Source organism: Sapajus apella, unplaced genomic scaffold (genome assembly GCF_009761245.1).
Source record: "Sapajus apella isolate SASKATOON/1434 unplaced genomic scaffold, GSC_monkey_1.0 scaffold45, whole genome shotgun sequence".
NCBI lineage: Eukaryota > Metazoa > Chordata > Mammalia > Primates > Cebidae > Sapajus > Sapajus apella.
This window is the reverse complement of record NW_022436985.1, coordinates 8,051,145-8,073,561: the sequence shown is the minus strand read 5'-3', so window position 1 is coordinate 8,073,561 and position 22,417 is coordinate 8,051,145. Positions and strand designations below refer to the sequence as shown.

The following is a 22,417-nucleotide window of genomic DNA, read 5'->3' as shown; positions in this document are numbered from 1 at the left end:
ATGACATTATCTTATATTGAGAAAACCCTAAAGACCTCACAAAAACTATTATAAATAATAAATAAATTTAGTAAATTTTCAGGATATGAAAATCAATATACAAAAATTAACAGCATTTTGATACATTAATAATGAACTATTCAAAAAAGAAATCAACAATTCCATTTACAGTGGCACCAAAAAATACTTGGAAATAAACTTAACCAAGTAGCTGAAAGATCTGTATACTGAAGATGACAAACCATTGATAAAAGAAGCTGCAGAAGACAAAGATAAACAAAAAGACATCCTATTTTCATGGATCAGAAGACTCACTCTTGTCAAAATTTCCATACTACCCCAGTCTCTATTACAATTCCAGGGGCAATTCTCACAAAAATAGAAAAAACATCCTAAAATTCATATGCAACCCTGAATAGTGAAAGCAATCTTCAGCAAAAAGTAATAACCAAGCTACTACTATAGCCTTGTAATCAAAGCTTTGCTTAAACAGCCATAATAATCACAATTAAAGGAATCATAGTATCTGATTTCAAAATATACTGCAAAGATGTAGTAATCAAAATAGCACAATGCTGACATAAAAAAATAGACATAGAGATCAATGGAATGGAATAGAGATCCCAGAATTAAATCCATTCATTTACAGCCAACTGATCTTCAACAAAGATGCCAAGAACACACAATGGGAAAAGGAAACTGTAGTCAACAAATGGTGCTAAAAAACTGGACATCCACATACTGAAGAATGAAACTAGAACTCATCTCATACAATATACAAAATCAACTCAAAATTTATTAAAGACTTAATACCTAAAACTATGAAATTATTAGCAAAAAAAAACATAGAGAAAAAGCTTCTTGACATAAATCTGGCCAAATATTTTTTAGAAATGATCCCAAACTCACAGGCAAATGGGTTATTTAGATATGACCCCAATATCACAGTCAAAAACAAACATACACAAATAAGATTGCATCAAACTAAAAACTTGCTGCACAGCAAGGAAAACAATCAACAGAGAGAAGAGAAAAACTATGGAATGGGAGAAAATATTTGCAAGCCATACAACTGATAAGGAGTTAACATCTAAAATACAAGGAACTCAAGCCACTCAGCAGCAAGGAAACAACTTGATTTAAAAATCAATAAAGGACCTGAATAGACATTTCTCAAAACAAGACATATAAATGTCCAATAAGTATATGACAAAATGCTCAACATCATTAATTACCAGAAAATTGCAATCAAAACACAATAAGATATCACCTCACACCTGTTATAATCATGAGTCTCAAAAATTACAAAAGACAAGTGTTGGTGAGGATGTGGGGAAAGGGGAACCCTTGTGCATTGTTGGGGGGAGTATAGATTGGTGCAGCTAGTATGGAATATAGCATGAGAGTCCTGCAAAAAATTAAAAGTAAAACTATCATATGATCTATTTTTTAGCATACATCTAAAGGATAAAAACATCAGTATGTTGGGGAGATATCTGCACTCCCATGTTTCTTGAAGCATTATTTACAGTAGTCAAAATATGAAACAAACCCGTGTCTGCTGACAGATGAAAGGATAAAGAAAAATGTGGTATATACAGTCAGTCCTCCATATTTGCAGATTCCTTATTCACAGATCAGATTCATTCAACACAAGAAAAAAATTTCAGGAAAAAAGCAATAAAAAATAATAATACAAAGAACAATAATTTGAATCTTAGAAACACAGTATAACAACTGTTTGCATAGCATTTATATTGTATTAGGTATTAATAATTAATCTAGAGATGATTTAAATAGTATGAGACAATGTATGCAGGTTATATGCAAATACTATGTTATTTTATATAGGACCTTAAACATCTGGAAATTTTGGTATCCATGGGGTTCCTAAAACCAATTACCTGCAGATATTAAGGGATGACTGTACACAATGGAATACTGTCCATTTAAGAAGGAAATTTAAAAAGGAAATACTTAAATTTGCCACAACATAGATGAACCTTGGGGAGATTATGCAAAGTGAAGTAAGTCAGGCTGAGGAAGACAAATACTGCATGATCTCATTTCTATGTCAAATCTAAACACATCAAACTCAGAAAGAGAGAGTAGAATTGGGGTAACAGGAGCTGGGAGGATGGAGATGTGAAGACATTGGTCACTGGGTACAAGTTTCAGGTAGGATGATTAAGTTCTGGAGATCTAATGTACTTTGTGGTCACTACAGTGAATAATACAGCATTATATGCTTGAAATTTGCTTAAAGACTGGCTCTTATATTTTGTCACCGTAAAACAAAAAATAGCTATGTGAGGAGATAGATATGTTAATAATCTTGATTACTATAATTATTTCGCATTGTGTACGTATATCAAAACATCATGTTGTACACTGTAAATATACACAATTTTTATTTATTAATTATACCTCAATAAAGCTGGGGAAAAAATCACTTAGGTATGTGTGGCAATATCTCTTTTTTAACATCAAAAGTAGATAGAGTACACTAAAGCAAGTATGTCTCCAAAAGATAAATTTAGCAAATAAAAAAGAGCAAGTTAAAATGAGATGCTAGAGCTCTTGGTTTCAAACAAAACACAACCAAAAATGAGTAAAAAGAAGAGGAAAGGGAAGGGGAGGGAAGGGGAGGGAGGGAAGGGGAGAGGAGGGGAGGTGAGGGGAGGAGAGAAGGTAGGGAAGGAGATAAGGGAGAAGGAGCTCTCTCCCCTCATCAACTAGAGGGTGATGAGCCAGATACCATCAAAGGGTATGAAAAGTGAAAATCAGTACCATTACTCTTCTTTCAGTGTTCCTGATCTTAAAGCACAGCCATTAATCCACTTCTTCAAGCTAGACATCTGGTACCCCTACTTGTGACATCCCTCTTCCTCCAAGTTTCTGGCTAAGTGTGAGCAAACGTTGTTACTTGAGTGATGAATGAGTATCTCAATGAGGTCATTAATAAGCATTTCAAGCAAAAGAGTTTGCTTATTTCTATTCACCAGGATCATTTTGTTCACATCCAAATTTTTTAGCATTCCAAAGACGTGGCCACAACTGCAGACGTTTATTAGAGTATTCTTTGAATTATTATAGAAACTCAGAACATTATTGCTAAATTGGACTTTTAACAATTTTCTAGTAGAGCTTCCTCATTATATGTGAGAGTTTTAGAAGATCTGCACAATGTTATCCAGGCAGGTGGTGTATGAGCAGAGATAAAGACTAGCCATTTTCACTCCCAGTCCAATGTTTATTTCCACAACTATGCTCTAATTTCTAGCTTTTATGCCTTCATTTTCATATTAGAAATCAGTAAGAAACTATAGTACCCAAAAGGGAAATATCTCTAAATATCTCTTAATTTTGTCACATCATTTAGATTTCTGCTTTAAATACTAAGATAAATGTGGCATTTTTTAGAAGGGTGGAAGGCAAACCCAGTTTTGTAAAAGATGAAGCCCTTTCATGCTCCATTTGCAATTTATGTTGTATGCCTTAAATGCAGGTGAATAAAGGATGGTACATGTTTCCCTTGTTACTTTTCTCAATAAAATTGAATATTAAAATATAATCAATAAAATTCTCTAGTTAAATCTAGTTGTCCATAATTCAATGTATAAAGATCCAAAGAAAGGTAAGTTTTGAGGAAGCGCTTGGGGAAGTGATATCTTGGGTAGAAAAGTACTATTGTTATCCAGTCTATTCCAACTGACTGTGCAATCTTGACTACCCACTTCCTCTGTAGATTTCAGTTTCCTCATCTGTACAATCAAAAGACTGATCTAAATCATGGGCTCTGAACAGAGGGTCGGTCAATGGACTTCCCATTAAGCCCTTTGATGTGTGTATGTGAGTGCACTTTTTTTCTGGGAAGAGGGTCCATAGCTTTTATCAGATTGTGAAAAGGGTCTGAGACACAAAACTGGTTAATTGACTATGTACTATTTTGAACTGAGGTCCCTCTTAACTTGTGAAACCTTACAAAGCTGTAAATAGAATTATAGTTTTAGATGAAAACCAGGAATTAAAATTATTATTATCCCTAATAAGATCATTTGAAAAGCATATTTCGTACAAAGGGGTACCCTCATAACCAACAATGCATTCAAGCATTGGCCGAAAAACTTCACTAGAAGCCCAGTCAGGATTTGCCATAATTAGCATCCATCACAACAGACAAGAGACATGTAACTATATGTAGTAAATCTAAATATATCACAGATATTTTTGTTCTACCTTTTTATTATCAATGTTTTAATGGCTATCAAGGTAAGACGGCTACCTAGGATCATGAAGTGGAAACAACTCAGAATAGTTTGCCAGCAAATAAAACTTCTTTCTCACAATTTTCAAGATATTCATGCAAAATCATTTTGATTGGAACTATTGGATAGCTGAATAGCACTGTTCTTATACTAAGCATATGATTATAAAACACCCAGAAATAAAAGTCATTCTGCTTACTCACTTATTTCCTTTCTTCCTACCCTCCTTAATTTAATAAATGTTTGTAAATTGTCCAGTATAAGTTGGAAACTCCCCTAGACACTTGTGAACTATCAGTGAAAAATGTAAATATATTTCACTCTCATGGTGCCTACATTCTAGAAGGGAAAAATAAAATAAACAACATACATTAAAGTAAGCATATTATTTATTGTATTTAAAGGTGATGAACACTTTGGCAAAAAGAAAAACAGAAAGAAAAAAAGACTCGGGAGACTGGCACACCAGAGGTGAGGAGGGCAACAATTTTACATAGGTTAGAGCAGGCCTCCTCAAAAATGTGTCAGGGCAAGGGTAGGCTTGACTTGTTCAAGAAATAGTAAGGAGGCCATTGTGGCAGGGAAAAAGCAAAAATTATTTTGCTGTTGTAGTGGTGACATTTGTAAAATTTCATCATTGACACCTCATATTGTATTAGTTCCATATTTAAAATGAAAGTTATAATATCTTTGGTAAAATCTTATTTGTGTCCTGTATTTGTCAAAAACATTCAGTCAAAATTCTTCTCAGAATTTTAAAACTTACCTCAAAAGTATGATCTCTGGTTGGTATGTATTTTAAGTCTCTCAGTTCCCACAAACATGTATTTGGTAATGAACTGTTATATAATATGCAAATATGCCATTTAATAAGAGATGATGTCACTATAAAGAAATCAAGTAAAAGAACTCTATTTTGGAAATTAAGAAATTAGGCACAAAGAGATTTGTTATTTCAATGAAGAGAAATTCCAAGACTTATAGTTAACATGAAAGCCCTCATTCTTTCTGAAATGTCACACTGTTCCTTTAGCATTTTAATAAATTGTTTGTTTCATTAGCTTTTTTCCAGAAATTGAAAAAATCATGATAATTGTACAATTTTCATGGCATTTATCTGGGTTAATGCCTGAAGAAAACAAGACCTATATAAACATAGCACTTTGTCACAAGGGGAGGGTCAGGTAGCCATTTCCCACAGTAAGCATCTTGCTCCTGCCTCCAGGCCTCACATGAAAATGAACCATGATCTCACCAGCTTGTAAATGTAAGACAAAGTGTACATAGCCATACCTTGCCCAAGTGGTCCTTTCTGACAAAGCCAGTGGCTGCTGCAATGTTCCCTGCTCCCTCCACTGTCTTCTGGGCTACTGCTGTCACACCCGTCACCACCGCTCCTCCAACATTTGTCACTTGCTCTTTGGTCTTCTCAGCCACTGGTACAAATCAAGAACAACAGATTAAAGGGTGGTAGAGCAACAGTGACTTAAAATCATTCCACTTCCACTAGCCATCGACTTCTATACACCTGTATTTACACATGCCAAAGACAACTGAAGGGTCAGAAGAAACGCAGTAACCAAGATTTCCAAGTCAGTGTGGTTCAACCAAACATTGAATCTTGGCTATTTTTGCTATAATCATGCGGTATTAAAAGTGCTTCAAGGTTAATGATCAGGAATGTAAAGCCATGAGTGATTTGGATTTGCATTATACTAAGGAACGTTTAGAGAAAGCAATGCTTACAGGTACAGTTATAGTTGAACCAGACTCAGCATGAATATTTCTTTATTTCAATTCAGTGTCAATCCTTTGATCTCACCCAGCAAGTTTATTTCCATTACACCTTCTAAGCAACACAATACATACTTCTGAGTTTTTAAATTTTATTATTATTTTTTTGAGAGGAAGTTTCACTCTTGTTGCCCAGGCTGGAGTGCAATGACATAATCTTGGCTCACTGCAACCTCTGCCTTTCAAGTTCAAGCGATTCTCCTGCCTCAGCCTCCTGAGTAGATGGGATTACAGGTGCCCACCACCACATCTGGCTAATTTTTAGAAATATTTTTATTTTTAATAGATACAGCATTTCACCATGTTGGCCAGGCAGGTCTCAAACTCCTGACCTTAGGAGATCCACCCGCCTCAGCCTCCCAAAGTGGTGGGATTACAGGCATGACCCACTGCTCCCAGCCCATACTTATCTATGTGTTCAGACATGGTATTATCACATATGTATGATTAATAGCATAAGAGATGGCTGTGAAGGAACTTGGATCTTTTTATAGAACTTCAGGTAGTGAAACAGAAGTGTTCTGAAAAAGCAAAATTTACAGTAATTTTAATAGGAGCAAAAGAGCTAGAGAGTAGGAAAATGAAGAGGCAATTGAGCACCCTAACAATTTCTTTTCTTAAAAGAAAATGTGATATGGTTATTCCGTAGATTTATTTCAGAAAGTTAATATGTTTTAGAAGACAATGTAAATAATTTGAATTGGGTTTATAAGCAGAAATTTAATTTCATGTCAAAAATTCTCTTGTTCAGTGAAATAAGCCAGAAACAGAAAGGCAAACACCACATGATCTCTCATGTGGAATCTAAAGAAAAAAAGAGTTGATATCATAGAAGCAAAGAGTAGATCAGTGGAGGCAAGTGGAGGATGGGGACAGGTTAGTTATATTCTTCCTTAGGTGCTCATCTAAAAAAAGGAAGGCACATTTTCTTGATATGCTTTGTACTCCCCAGATAAGCCTCAGTCTGAGAGGAGTTACACCATGTCAGCTGTTTAGCGCTAGTCACATGATTACTGCATAGGTTTCAACTCTCCAGTTGAAGAAGCCCATAGTTAAATGGTGTGGACAAAGCAATTTGTTTTCAAATACATTACATATGTCATAGAAGCTAAAGGTCTGTAAGGACAAGAGGCTTTCCCTTTAATTTAGGCAATGTGTGGAAGCCTGACATAGCCACACAGCCCAAGACCAGAAAGGGTCCACAGCAGTGTTGCTCTTTGTCTTTTAGGCTAGAATTTTGTACAATTACCTATTAACTCTGTGCCACTTCTAAGGATATGGCTGATGTCTCCTTAAGATTAAGAGCTATTTACAATTCAAAGTTCGATTTAAATGCCAGTGAAAAGCTGTACTGAAAATTTATGTTTTAAAACATTTCTAAAGTGTTGATCCTTTAAAAGTAGTGAATTATGTGTTTCAAGTTGTCATTTTTTGCCTTTTCAAGGATGTGAATTGAAAATTTTGCTTGAAACGAACATTTTGTTAAAATTTCAAAGCAAGTTAAAAATAGGTTTTGATATTTTTACAGATTCAGCCACAAATTTTAGAATATCTACATAACCTTTTATATATGTATAAATTTTAATCTAGTTTTAATGTAATACACTGCACAGTAAAATATACTCTGCACATTGTTATAATTTCACTGTTTTATTATTATAATTATAAATAAAATAGTTACATTACAAAATGACAGGGTGTACAGATAGCAATAATCGACACATTTAAAAACATTCCTGTAGAACTGATTTCTCTAGTAGGGTCTCCACTGACCTTGAACCTCTATTTTTCCCCCTTAGGGCCTTTCACACTCTTTCTCTGTTCATTGACATTCCAAACAAAGGGTGACAAAACAAAAGGAAAAGAGACACATTTGTATTAGTACATTTTGGGTCTAATAAATAGTATCTATTTTTCAGCAATTGAGTTTTTTGAAATCAGGGATTCTGCTTTATTTTTCTTTATATTATTTCATAGCAGATAAATAATTTAGAATACCCTAAGATGAATTTAGCATCTATCTCTAATGTCTGCATTAATGTAAATAATAGGGTTATATTTCACTTCAGCTAAGTTAAAAATACAATTCCAAAAAGAAAATGTGATACTTTCAGAATAGATACAGTAAAATCTAACCTTTGACATTAAACAAAATTATAGTTTTGAATTGTTATACATGATAGATTTAAAGAAAATAATTTAAAACAACTGACTAAGGAAATTTAAATCATAATGTGTTGAAAATTAGTTTTGTTCATTATGATGTAATAAATTGTATGAATAAATTGTATGTAATTAACGTATGAAGAATCAAAACCTTCAGAAAATCTCCAGTGTTAGAAATTTCTTTATACTATATTTGTACAAAAAACAAGTAACTTTATATCATAGTTTATTTTTAAAATACATTCAAAAACATGTCATTCAGTAAGTTTAATTAAATACATTTTTGTATATTTCTATAATATGATGCATTAAGTTGATAACTGAAATAATTTCCTGAGATCAAATTGCCAGGATTTAAGTTGTTGAATTTTACATTTATATTATCTAATGAGGAGAATTTATTTTCCTTGAACTTTGTAGGCAGAAAGCTCCCAGCTCGTTTACTGAAATCTATATTTCTGCAAAAACAACAAGAACAAAATATGCTAATGGGATGAATTTGAGGGAAATTATTTATTTCTTTAATATTAGCAGATAATATTAGGTACTATGTAACAGTTTCTGGTTTCCCTGCATGAAGACTTGTGACAAGAACAAATAACAGCACTTAATATTACCCATAATAAACATTTACATCAGGCATAATATGCAAATTATTCTCCCTTTCTCTAACCATTGAAGTAATTATCTTTCTTCTCATAATTGGACTGAAGAATTTTACATTAAATAACCCTACTCAAAAAATTAACTCATTTATCTGATGTGGGAGAGGAGTGATAATGATTTATCCCAATGTATTTCTCATAGCCATAGTAGTTATGACAGCATTTTTGGTATTTCACTACTGCCAGGGTGTTCACGGGTGCGATGGCTGTAAACGTGGCCCATGCTGAAATCACCATGTCCTTACTGCTTAGCAACATTTTCTATAGTTTTCTGTGAAACACTAGTTTCATTCAACCCTAGTATCTAATGAAGAAAGGTTTAAATAATCAAAAAGTTTGAAGAGTCCTGATTTAAACTATGTAATGCAAATTTCTTTACTGTAAGACATCTCAGCTTCCTTAATATACTAAAGAGAAAATAAAGCATGTAAAGTCTCCCAACATTGTACCATGTTGGAAACTTAAGTTTGTGTCCTTCAGAAAACATTTTATAAAATGTTGTCTAATTGTACAAACTTCAGTCTCTCTCTCTCTCTTTCACACACACACACACACACACACACACACACACACAGATGTGTTTACATTTTGGCAATCTAGAGAAGACTAAAAATGCAGCCCGTCTCTACTGTCTCCATTAGATCATTAGGTGACGGTAATATTGGGGTTCTTTAATTTTTAACACTGACTCCGAAACATGGCACATGCTTGTCTGCTTTCTAAACCTCATGGGTTCTTTCTCAACTACTAAATGGAACACCATGAATCTAGACTGACCGTCTTCAGATAGTGGAATCTCCAACTCTCTGCTGTCTAGTTCTTATTATAATTGTGCTTCACAGTATCATATTTATAGGAGGTCCCTACAAGGCAACACAGTTCATTTACTTGCCCAGTTTCTGCTGGATTTCAACAGAGCCCATTAAAGGTGCATAATTAGCTTCTAACAGAACCCATTTCAAAGGAGTCTGTTTTATTTTTATACTCTCATTTTTAAATTAAAAGTATTCATTTAAAGAAATATTTTTCTCCACTAGTTGTAAAAATGTTGTGCAAGAAAGTTCACTATAAACCAATAAGTAACTTTTATAAATAGATATTGTTTGCTTTTGTTTTCCAGATGCTTTGTGTACATTAATTCATTGAATTATTTTGTAGGCAAGGAAGCTAAATCACACAGAGGTGAAGAATCTTGCACAAAAAAACACAGATGGTAAGAAGTAAGCAGGAAGTTGAACCAAGAATATCTGACTCCTGTGTTTTTAGTCCTAACCACAACACTGTATTAAGATTCCCATATCATTTTCCCCATCTCCATCTTAGAATTTAGTGATAGGAACATTTTATTTTTATAGGCACTATTGTACTTAATGTTTTCTGATCATATAAATTATATTTCTGCTTATATCTTTTGTTTCACCACACCTATCAGGAAATGTGGAGTACTTGCAACAGGAAACTTAATTACCGCAAGTCTGTGAGCTTTTAATTTGTTAATTTGGTTCTTTGATGTTTTGATTTTCCTATTTCTGGCACTCTCATCCTCCCCTCCTCATGATCTGATGATGATTATCATCATTTTCATCATTTTTGGTATTTCTTGATTGTAAATCTTATTGACTTATTCAAATTCTTGGTAAATTTAGGCCAAATGAATAACATACTCAGAAATATAATAAGTAATTGCACAATAGTATCTGTACAAATAGCTATACTATAATACAAATACAAATACAATAAACAATTTACTGACTGTCCAGTGGTGCTTCCTGTACTCTGAATTATCAAAGGAATATTATAATCAATATAGTTGAACATTTTATTGTAATCAACAGAAATTTTATTCTTTTATTTAAAAAAAATGGCAATATTCACATTTTATTTTGTCAGCAGTTTGTCAATCCATTTTTGGTCAGAATATTTAAATGCCCAATTACTATAAATTAAACATAGAGTATCAATTCAAAGCCATCATTATTCTTGGCAAGTAAGTATATTTTTTATTTATTTATAATCACTATTTACCTATTTTAAAATACTTTATAAAGAATTCAGTTTAAATAAGACTGATATGCTCTTAGAACGCTCAGTGTTTGTTTTACAATTTCATTCTGAATGTTCATCACTGGGCCACACAAATCCTAGATACTTTAAATATCATCTTTGGATATAAGCCCAATGGAGCTTACCTGTTGCCACACCATGCACCACTCCCTCCTTGGTTTTGGAGCCTACAAAAACACACAAATTCAAGACATAAGTCTCAAACTGGTCTTAAATTGCTGATTAGCTAGTTTTCAGTACAACTAATTTAAAAATCTCAATCTTTGAAAGTCTATATATAATTATATCTTCAGGGAAAAAATATATCTATATATCCTAAATCTAAAAGAAGGAACTCCAGTAACCACCACGATAAATAGAAGAAAGCCAAGCTAACAGGAGGTCCTCTCCAATTAAGATTTTAGCTCAAAATAATGATTTTATCCTCCTCTATGTTCCCACATCACATATCAACTTAGAGAGGAGGAAGAAAAATGAGATAACACTGGAGCTCAGTGAGAAGATGATTTTGGATTCAGAACTGTAGGAGCTTTAAAAGTACAGCACAAGAGACAGATTAGTCAACCCATGAAACAAAAGAGGGAGGGAGAGAAGGCTTTAACATGTGCTGAACACCCATTATGTAAAAGGCATTCTTACATATCATCTCATTTAATCTTCATAATATCCATTTAAAATAGGTATATTGTGCCCATTTGATGAAATAAAAAATCCGAGTTAAGTAATTTATCCAACATTACATATGTAATAACAGGCTATAAGCACATTCAAACTAGGGTCTCTATATAAGATAAGAATGTCCTCCAAGCCTTGACCATTACTAAACTTGTATACAAATAATCATTATGTGTATTATTGAAGCTACGCTTGTTAACAATTTTATTTATATCCTCTCTAATGGTGGATTTTTCAGTGTAATTCACTGTGTAATTTGTATATGGAATAGGCATGATTTTTATGTTTTACAGAATTGTCCTACTCCTTTTAAACTTTGGATCAGTTTACAAAATGTTACCATTTGCACGTTAATGTCATGATATATTTCTGATAGTGTATTTAACATAAGGTGTATTTTTCAGCATCACTTCCTCTGGGACACTTTCACTCTTTATCACCTGTTTCCCCATTTATATTGATACCTTCATCTTCAATACATTCCTCTCACTGCCTATCTAGAGTCTCCCGAATTACAGCACTGACAAAGTCCCCAGGGGCGGCTACTTCTTATATAAATCAACTTATGTTTGATTCAAATTTGACTTCCAGCATGTCTCACTTAATTTCTTTGCTGCACTTTCATCTTTGTTGGTCAGTTTCCCCTTTTGATTGCCCATTTTTTGAAACCTCATATAGGCTCACCATTGGGAAACAAAGTGGCCGCACAACTACAGGCAATGCTGCCTGTATGAACTGGGTAACAGAGAAGCAACCAATCATCAAAAAGCTTTGAAAGAAGTGCTGTGGTTTTGTCACTGATTATAAAGGGTTTCTGTTATTTATGTAATGATCTGAAACCCGAAGATTTAGCAGCAAAATTTGCACTTTATGCAATTACTCTCAGTTAGCATACTGTGGTAAGAAAATTTAAATTGTATTGCTAGCGGCTGGAGTTATTTAACTAACCATGGTAACTGGAATTTGTGTGTGCTGGACCTATGCAGAGTGAGAACAGCTGGTATTTAAGAGAATATGTCTCAATTTCTGTCTCTCATGCTCACCCTCTGCACCCCATATTGTCTTAAAAATGACTAGTAGTAAAAATGTCTAACAGCTGGTCTGCAATCTTTCTTCTCTGCCTCAGCCGCACCTAAGAATTTGACCTTTGGTTCAATCATGAAATGTGTTCTGAATCAAAGACAATGAGATAGAAGTAGAGAGTAGAATTAGGATTATTAGAGGCTGACAAGGATAATAGGGAGAGGAGGATATGGAGAGGTTGGTTAAGGAATACAAAATTGCAGCCAAATATGAGGACTAAGTTCTAGTGTTCTATGGTATCGTAGGGTGGTATACTTAACAAAAGTTCATTGCGTATGTTCAAAAATCGAGAACAGAGAATTTTTAATGTTCCCACCACAAAGGAATGGTAAATGTTTTAGGTGATGGATGTGTTAATTACCCTGATTTGATCATCACACATTGTATACATGTATGAAAATATAATTCTGAATCCCACAAATACATGCAATTATTACATCTCCACTAAAAATAAAAGAAAAATTAAAAAGAGAGTAGCATATGACCCAGAAATCCCTCTCCTGGGCATAGATCCACAAGAAGAGATGGCTCTCCGTTTTGGGCCATTATCTATACTCCCAATGGCCCAACATGGTGGCTCTTGCTTGTAATCCCAGTGCTTTGGGAGGCTAAAGCAGGACGATCACTTATAAATATACAAGGAATTTTAAAAATTTCTAAAACTAATATTTATTTAGCATACTATAATTTAAAACATTAAAAATTAAAGTGTTCTATTTATTTCTTTGTGAAAAACTTATCAAGAGTAATTTAAACAGTGCTTGTCTTCTCATTGCATAACTTCCTCTATGGAGTGGGCATGTGTTTTACATTTTACAGAATTGTCATACTCTGTTTTCAATTTGGATTAGCAGTTTGAGACCTGGGCAACAGAGTGAGATGTTATCTCCACAAAAAATTAAAAATTGGCCAGGCATGGTGTGGCATGCCTGTAGTCCCAGCTACTTGGGAGGCTGAGGCAGGAGGAGCTCTTGAGCTCAGAAGTTTGAAACTGCAGTGAGCTATGATCTCACCACTCCATTGCAGCCGGGGTGACAGCAAGAACCTGTCTCTAAAAAAGAAAACACAACAGCCACAACTAAAGTGTTTACCAATAGATAGGTTGATAAAAAGACTGTGGTACATAGATACAATGGAATATCAGTCAGCCCTAAAAGAACAAGATCCTACCATTTACAACATGGATGAACCCAGGCAACATTATGCTAAATGAAATAGGCCAAACACAGAAAAAAGTTACATTATCTCACATATATGTTGAAGCTTGAAGCAAAATTTAAATATACAGAGATAAAGTAAAAAACAGGGTTAATGGGGTGGAAAAGTGTGTAGAAAATAGGAAGACATAGGCCAGAGGATCCAAGCAAGTAGCAAATATGTAGGATGAACAAGTGTATAGATCTAATGTACGAGGACTATAGGTGATAAAATTGTACTATATTTGACAATTCTGTAAAATGTAAAACACATGCTAAGTAAGTAGATTTTAGCTGCCCTTGCCACAAAAACAAACAACAAAGAAAGTAACTATGGGAGATTATGAATATATTAACTTACTTCAATATAGTAATTTTTTAGTATCTAATGTATCCCGTAACATCATGTTGTATACCCTAAATATACACAACAAACTTTACATAGAACAAAAGGGTGTCGCTAAACTACACCATCAGAAATTATACTTATTTTTTATAAACATCTTATGCAACATACTATATATTTTTGTAGTGTAACCCCAAATAAAGAGATACATATATACCTTTAAAAAAGAGAGATAAATGAGAGTCCTTATAAGACTAGTATGTATCAAACCAATAAGCTGTTGTTTGAGGTCATAATTCTTTGCTAGTAATCTGTAATTGATGATTAGCCTTTAATTAATGAGTAATCGGTAACTGATAACATACAGCTACAAAATGGGTGCCAAGTGGTTAGTGCAGTGACACCACAGCTAATGACTTCCCTGAGCGGAGGTGTCCCACACCCACCCTATCTTGTCTGTCCAATCTCAAAAGAGCACAGAGTGGAGAATAAGGTCAGAAGTAATATCTGGGAGTTTGAGGACTCAGCTATCCCAGCTGTGCATGTTATGTTGACTTTGTTAACTTGGTGAAGTGAAGCACATTTTGACTTGAGAATTTGCCATCAATCACACTGATGGCTTCTGCTGCTTATTGAGCAGAGTGGCATTGGAAGAGACTCAAAGATCATCATTTTCTTGCATTTCTTGCATGTTTATTACTTAGCATTATATAAACATAATTAAATCTTTCTCCTTTTGAATTTAAATCTAATTAATAATTTCTGGGTCATTTGGAGAAATTTTTGTCTATTAAATTGAAGTATGTTGACTAAAAATGTGTGTACACAGATAACAAAAACGGAGGAAAAAACCCCACAAAAATAACACTGATCATTAAGTTAGTTCTTCAATGAGTTAAAAAGTAGTTGTTAAAGTATGTTCTTATAAAGGAATGAGATTACTTTTCTTATGAGGCCTCTACCAAACAAACATCTTCGGCCGTAAGTGAATTTATAAAATTGTCTTTGGTTACTTCCAATCTTTCAAACTAGTTATATAATGAAGGACAAAAGGATAAATAGAAAACATGTTGGCAAAGTAAGTATTCCATTGGATAGTTTATTTGATAATAATAACCGTGGCTCCTATATATAACAGTGTGCTCAGTTATTCATATGTCCTATCTTATGACATTCTCACGAAAATCGCAAGGTAGTTGCCATTTTCTAAAACATATTTTTACTAATCAGGGAAGTGATGCTCAGAGCTGTTAAGTAACTTCCTCAAGACCCTAAAGGTAATAAGTGATGTAGCCTCGACTAAAACTTTGGTTTGTGTGACAAGTACATGTTCTTTCCATTCTATCAGTAGTCAGCAAACTATAACCTACAAGACAATTCCAGCCTACCACTGAAGTTTTATTGGAACATAGCCACACTAGTTACTGTTTATGACTACTTTCACAGTTCAACAGCAGAATTGAGATATACTGGCTTTTTATTTGTTTGTTTATTTGTTTGTTGAGACAAGGTCTCACTCTGCCACCCAAGCTGGGGTGCAGTGGCTCAATCTCAGCTTACTGCAACCTCTGCAGTGAGCTGTATGACTCAAGTCATCCTCCCACCTCAGCCTCCTGGGTAGCTGGCAATATAAGTGCATGCTACCACAGCCGGCTAATTTTTGCATTGTTTGTAGACACAGGATTTCACTATGTTGTCCAGGCTGGTCTCTAACCTCTGGGCTCAAGTGATCCACCAGCCTTGGGCTCTCAAAGTGCTGGAATTCGAGCACTGCACCTAACCAAGACACAGATCTCATGGCTTAAAATGTGTGCTATCTGGTTCCTTACCAAAAAATTTTGCCAACCCCTGGATATACTATTCTGTCTCCACATGGTCATTTTTCATTTTAAATTCTGTGTGTAAGTTCAACTTTCAATTAGACCTCAGAATGTAACCAATAAATAATTTATAGAAAGTGCTACGTGTTAAATACCATGAAAGATGTTGAAATGATTTCAATGAACAGTTATAAAAAAATGAAGTCAAAGAAACTAGTACTTGCAGAACTTGGAAATCTGAGGACAAATGGAAAGATACTAAAAAACTGCATGTTACTGAATCAGTATTCCAAATTCCATCTAAAAAGGTAAAATTCACACGTCATAAAAATTTAAAATTAACTCATCAATTTTTTCCTCTTGTAACACTATTCTAATGACTTTCTAAAAATATGTTTTAAGGTAGAAAAAAGTAATTTAACTGGAGATTTGTGGGAAGATTAAGTCAATGTAAAAAAAAATGTCTAAATAATGGGACAGTAGCATATGCTTATAATCCTAGCTACTCAGGAGGCCGAGGTGGGAGCATCACTTGAGCCCAGGAGTTCAAGGCTGCACTGCACTCTAGCCTGGGTGACAGAGCAAGACCCTGACTCTAAAAACTAAAAAAAAAAAAAAATTCTGCTGTGAACTTGGATGAGAGGCATTCATATAAATCATTACAAGTATAAAATTTCCCCCATTGATCTATCTTGAAGAGACAGTGTAGATTTCTTCCGCTTTGCAGACATAGACGGAGGATGTGTTTCAGCTATGCAACCCAATATGCTCATCCTCCACCTGACTATTCAATCCTGTGACTCTTACTGCTATAGTTGCCACCAGAGAATGTGAAAAAGCTCAGAGGAGAAAGAAGAGAGGAAGAATGGGCAATGTGTCTATGTTGAGTGTGTGTGTGTATCTGTGTGTGTATCTATGCCTGTGGATGAGTGTGTGTGTCTATTCTTTTCCAAGGAATTTGAAGTGGTTTGTAAAATAACACTCAGTTTAACACAGTTCAACAGACAGAAAAGAGAATCAGAGTCTGGATATATACCCCTAGGTGGGACTTTAGGAACAAGTAGGTAATAAGCATCAGTTTTATTTATTCTTCTAGTGTGTGTGTCATTTGATGGATGAACTACATAAACGTTTCTGAGATATAAGCAGCGGCCCTCAAACACTCTTCTCTGTCCTCAGTGTTCAGAGACCAAATGATCACATGAAGTAACTCTACCAAAGACTAATCTATTATTTCCATTTTAGGGCCACAAATAGGTCTCTTTATACACATCACAGGGACATATCAAAGTCATATTTTAAAAATCAGAATGGATTAAAATTAACAAACATTATTCATGATGGTAAAATATCAAAGACCCATGAATCATTTTGATGCTTAAGAATATTATTTTTTAAAAGACTACGAGTTTTTAAAACTGTTCTCTGAAATGCAGTCATGTAGGTAGAGAAATATTCATTTTTTAAAAGTTCTAAATATTAGAGGAAAATTAAAAATCTGGAAAAGCAAAGACACATTTTTTAACTATTAGCTCAAATACACACATTCACATTCATCTGCCTACACACACCTCTGACTCAGTCCACCCTTTTGACAGGCAATGATGCAAAAATGAATCAAGAGAGGGAACTACCAGCATTTAGAGTATTGATTATCCTGACCCATCAGTCGTGAACAAACACCAAAGTGACAACTGGGGTTTACCTACCTACATAAAGAACACCCTCTTTTGTCTTTCCTGCTGCCTCTGCCACACCCTGTTTGGTTTTCTCAGCAGCAGCCACGACTCCCTCCTTGGCCTTTGAAAGTCCTTTCATGAATACATCCATGGCTAATGAATTCCTTTACACCACACTGGAGAACATAAAATACACTTTGAATGAGAACTTTTTGAGTGGAAAAAAAAAAAAAAAAAAACACTGAAAAATCATTAGAAACCCTCCAAAGTGTGAGACTCTTTTAAGTGTACACTCATTTAACCACTGGACAAAGCAGACATTTTTAGCTCTGGCATTAAAAATTTAGCATCTCCCATCCATCTTGGCTAGTAAAAGTCTAGCCACCTAACCATGGATTAAGATGAATCCTCTGAGTTATTACTGCATTTCAGAAGTGGAGCTGCAAGAAAAGATTCACCCTTTTTCAACTTCCCGGGGTCTAAAGGGTAACAGTATGAGTTAGAAGCATGGAAGCTGGAAGCTTACGGTCAGGGGCATCCTTAACTTGAATCCCAGAATAAGGCTACCGGGTTGACGATGGAGAGACATGGAGAAGAGAACTAACTACTCACTCTGGGTGTGGTTGAATCTCAGGCAAACAGCGAGCCCAGGGACGCTGGTTTTAATCCACAAGAACATCCACCCCCCGCCCTCAGCTATCTACCCAGAGCAGGCGCCGCTCACACCCGCCGGCGGTCTCCAGGCCCGCGCCAGCCACCTGAGGGGGCGTTCTCAGCCTCCTCCCTAGCGGACCGCGCGCCTGCACTTGTTAACCCTTTACCACCTGTTGACTTGGCCTCCCTGCACTTTCATTTCATTATTTGCCAAACGCAGCTTGCTTACTTTACAGAGAAAAACCGAGAGAGCAGGCAGAGGAATTTCAGGTAAAAGAGAAATAAAAGTTGGATGCTCAGGCTCCATGGAGCATCCTTGCGTTTCCCGGGAAAAGCGGATCCTGGAGAGCGCCTGACCTCTCAGCCCTTGAGGAGAAGGAAATATCGGAAGCAGGAGGAAAGCCAGGTCCAGTCTCTTTCCTTAGGCTCCCCAAAGGACAAGTACTCACCGCCCAGAGACCTGGCACAGCGGATCCTCACCGCAGCACCACCCACTCCCGGCGCCCACGACCACTTCTCTGCCACCCGGCGTTCTCCGGGATTTCCAGAGACACACGTTTAGATCCACAGGTACTTACCAGAGTCCCTCTGCTTCTCCGCAACTCCGATTCCTCCCAACCTCCCTTAAAAAAAAAAATTTAAACAATTCCCAAATAATATTGAATAGGGAAGAGGGAGGGAAAGGAGCGCACAGGAAAGGCGGAGGCGGCACCGGGAGGGGGACGGTCCCCAGAGGAGGCCGCTGTCGGCACAACTCGGCGACGCTAGGCTGGGGGCGTGAGAGGCAAACCCGCTAACCTGTCGTCGAATGGCCACTCCCAGTCCCTCGCTCACGAGGATGAAGAGAAAGGGAGGCTTGAAGGGAAGGCGGGAGGGCGCGCCCAGGACGCTCTCGGCGGGGCCGGGTCGGGGTCTGCGCTGCAGCCCGCACGCACCTCACTCCCGCGTCGCGGCGCTCGGTCGCTCGCCCCCTCTCTCGGGCCCCTTCTGGTCGTCGCTGTCGTCCTCCGCTTCGTCCTCCTCCTGCTTCTCCTCGCCTCTCCGCCCCCAGCGCTGATTTGTCAGCGCCTCTCCCCGCCCCTCTCCCGGCGCTCGCGGTTTCCCTGCCGCGTGCGCTTAGTTCCCATTATCCGATGGGGATGGGGCAGGGGGCGCGGGGTGAACCATCAACTCCAGCCGCCTGCCTGACCGCGCAAGGCGGGAAAGTGGGGGTGCCTTCGCGTCTCACCTCAAGTTCAGGGTCACGGGCACTCTTTTGGCGCTCGCGAGGGGTTGGGCTTGGGTTGATGCCTCTCCCTCTTTCCCATTCCCCTCCCTTCCTGTCCCCGCCTTTCTCCCTAGGTCCTCCCGGGGACCATCCCCTGCCCCGGAGTCGGGGCCCTGAGGGTCGACCACCTAGAACAGAGCCTATCCCTTGGAGGGCTGCTGGAGGAAACAGGCAGCGCAGGGAGGCTGCTCACACGGCACCGCCGAGAGCACTTCGCCCTCGCATCGCTGAAATTTAATCACCGTCTCACGCTACATCGTTAAGGGTCGCTTTAGTTCAAATATCTCCAAGATTTCCGTTTGCTCTTAATCTAGGACGAGCCCGGAAGGGTCCCGCAGGTGAAGCGGAGACTACTAAGGAAGAGTTACAGGTTAAGGAGGCAAGGAGGAGGCTCAGCAAATCCTCTTCCCACCCCACTATCACCATTTTCCTTTCCACCAATCAGCGCCTGCCAGACGCTGATTTTCCCATCAGTGGAACAAGGAATAAATATTCCCCAGCCGTCTAAAACAAGCAGTCCCAAGGCTTTTTGCTCTAGAAATGGGACTTACTTTGCAGACCCAAGTGCTTGGTCTAGGAGGCAAATCCAGCGTGATTTCCCCTACCCGGCCACCATATCCAATTTCTTCTTCAGCCCCTTCTGAAAGGAGGATGCTACAAACCACTCACCTTTCTGACTCCTGATTCTAGTTACCCTCAGAACTGACACCCCCTTTTGTCTCCCCTACCCCCAACACGCACAAAGACACAGACATACAAACGCGAACTTCAAGACAATTTTTGCATCACTTAACACATTTTCACCTCTTTCAAAGCTGAAAGGAAGACAGCTGTTCCTAGATCACACCAGAATGGAGAAGCAAGCTCCTCCCACTAGCGGAAAGCCTTGCTTTCTGTGCCTGGATTCGGAAGATTAGTTAAGCACTGGAAAAGTGGGGGAAACAACAACTCGTTTTTGAAGTATGTTTTTTTAAAAATTGTTTTTATATTTATAGAAAGTAATGTTTTGTCTGATTCTTGCGGTCATTTTGGTTCTGAAATTTGAGTAAAATCAAATTTAAACATAAAAAACAACTTTAAAACCACAAGGAACAGGAAGCAAATGAGTATACATAACAGACATATAGAAGATAACGCATATGTGTTCAGTGGAAAATAGAAGAGCATGAAAGCAAGATCATAGGTATTTATTACTTAAACACTTCCTTGAACTCTTGGTCTGCCCTTTGGAAAAGCAGACTTTCCATAATGCAGCAGCTCATGTTAATATTTGTGTTTGCCTAACATCACAGCAAAAAGGTTGGACTTGGGAGCTAGTATGCTGTCTGGCTTTGAGACCTTGAACAAGTTATGTTCTCCTTTTGTTTCCAGTTTTCTTTTTTGTAAATGAAGGGATGAACTCAGGTGACCGATCCATTCTCAACTTTTTATTATGGAAATATTCAAACACACAGAAGTAGACACAGTGAAGGACTCCCATGTGAATATCACCCAACTTTTACATGTTTTTCAACACACGGCTGATCGTGTCCCATCCATATGTCCACTAACTTTATCAGTACAAATCCTCCCTGTTTTTTTGTCACCAAATTCAAACTTTGCATATATCTTTTCAGCTGTAAACCTTCAGTATGCATCCACAAAATTTAGGAACTGTTTAAAAATAACCACAGTATCATTAGATGATTATTTAAAATTGCAGTATAATTTACACCTAGAGAAATGCTCAGATGTTGTGTCCCTTTAAGTCACTTTGAAAAAGCCATCCATTAGTGTAACCCACACCATTTTGAAGATGCAGGACATTTTCATCACTCCAGACAGTTACCTTATACCCTTCATGTGCATGTTCTAGAATTTCGTAAAAATCTAATCACATAGTATGAACTTTGTTTCATATCTGTGTGACCTCTTTTACTCAGCATAATATTCGTGAGGTTCATTCATGTCGTTGCATGAATCAGTGGTTTGTTTTTTATTGCTTTTTGTTGTTTCTTTGTATTACTGTTAATAGTATATGTTTTCCATTGTGCCTCATTACAGCTAGTACCTCAATAGACTATTACAACAATTATTTAATATATTATTTCATATGACAAACTTATAGTTTAACAGTGACCTCCTTGAGACCTGGTGCTTTAAGTCAAAGAGATAAATAAAATGACAGATATTTCAGGTCTTATTAGCAGACCTATGTTGAGAGAATTATTTTTGGACAGTTGCATTTCTTATAATATTTAACACGATTCCACACTTTTATATGGTAATTTATTAGTCTTTTGACAAAGGACTGATGTACTGTGTTATTCAGTCATAACAGGCAGATAAATTATATTTTATGTAACTGTTATAAATAGAGAACCTGAGCTCCAAGAGTTTTGGTGATAGGCTGAGATCACCTAGCTTTTTTAACTGGCAGAGCTGAGGCAATTTAGCAGAAACTGTTACAGAAAGCACAATTGTCTCTGAATTAGCAGTTTCTGTCTGAAGCCTCATAGATTGGGTGTGGTAAAAGGTGTGAAGGAAAAAGGTAGAACACAAATGTGTTAGAAATAGCCTTCAAATTTGGATGTGACAATGGAAATCAAAAAGAACTTATGTTATTATAAAACAGTTCATTCATATGTAAAGTTTTGCCTTTTCTATATTGGTATTCCTCAATAGGGGAAATGATTTCTCACTACACACAAAAAAAGAAAATTATAAACTAATTTTGTTGTCATTTTGAATTATAACTATA

The 22,417-nt window shown here is 36.6% G+C and overlaps 1 protein-coding gene across 18 annotated transcripts in view; it reads right to left on the bottom strand.

Moving 5' to 3' along the window:
- Positions 1-20,690, bottom strand: part of SNCA (synuclein alpha) — a 121,133-nt gene extending 100,443 nt beyond the window's left edge. For 2 of the 18 annotated variants that reach the window (XM_032239599.1, XM_032239610.1), the window contains exons 1-4: positions 20,482-20,690; positions 17,787-17,932; positions 11,083-11,124; positions 5,562-5,704 (exon numbers count right to left, since the gene is read on the bottom strand). In XM_032239599.1, the coding sequence (XP_032095490.1) occupies positions 5,562-5,704; positions 11,083-11,124; positions 17,787-17,907 (306 nt within the window). In that variant the 5' untranslated portion in view covers positions 17,908-17,932; positions 20,482-20,690. The other 16 variants (XM_032239598.1, XM_032239607.1, XM_032239614.1 and 13 more) reach the window with 15 other exon arrangements.
- Positions 20,691-22,417: the final 1,727 nt, after the last annotated feature.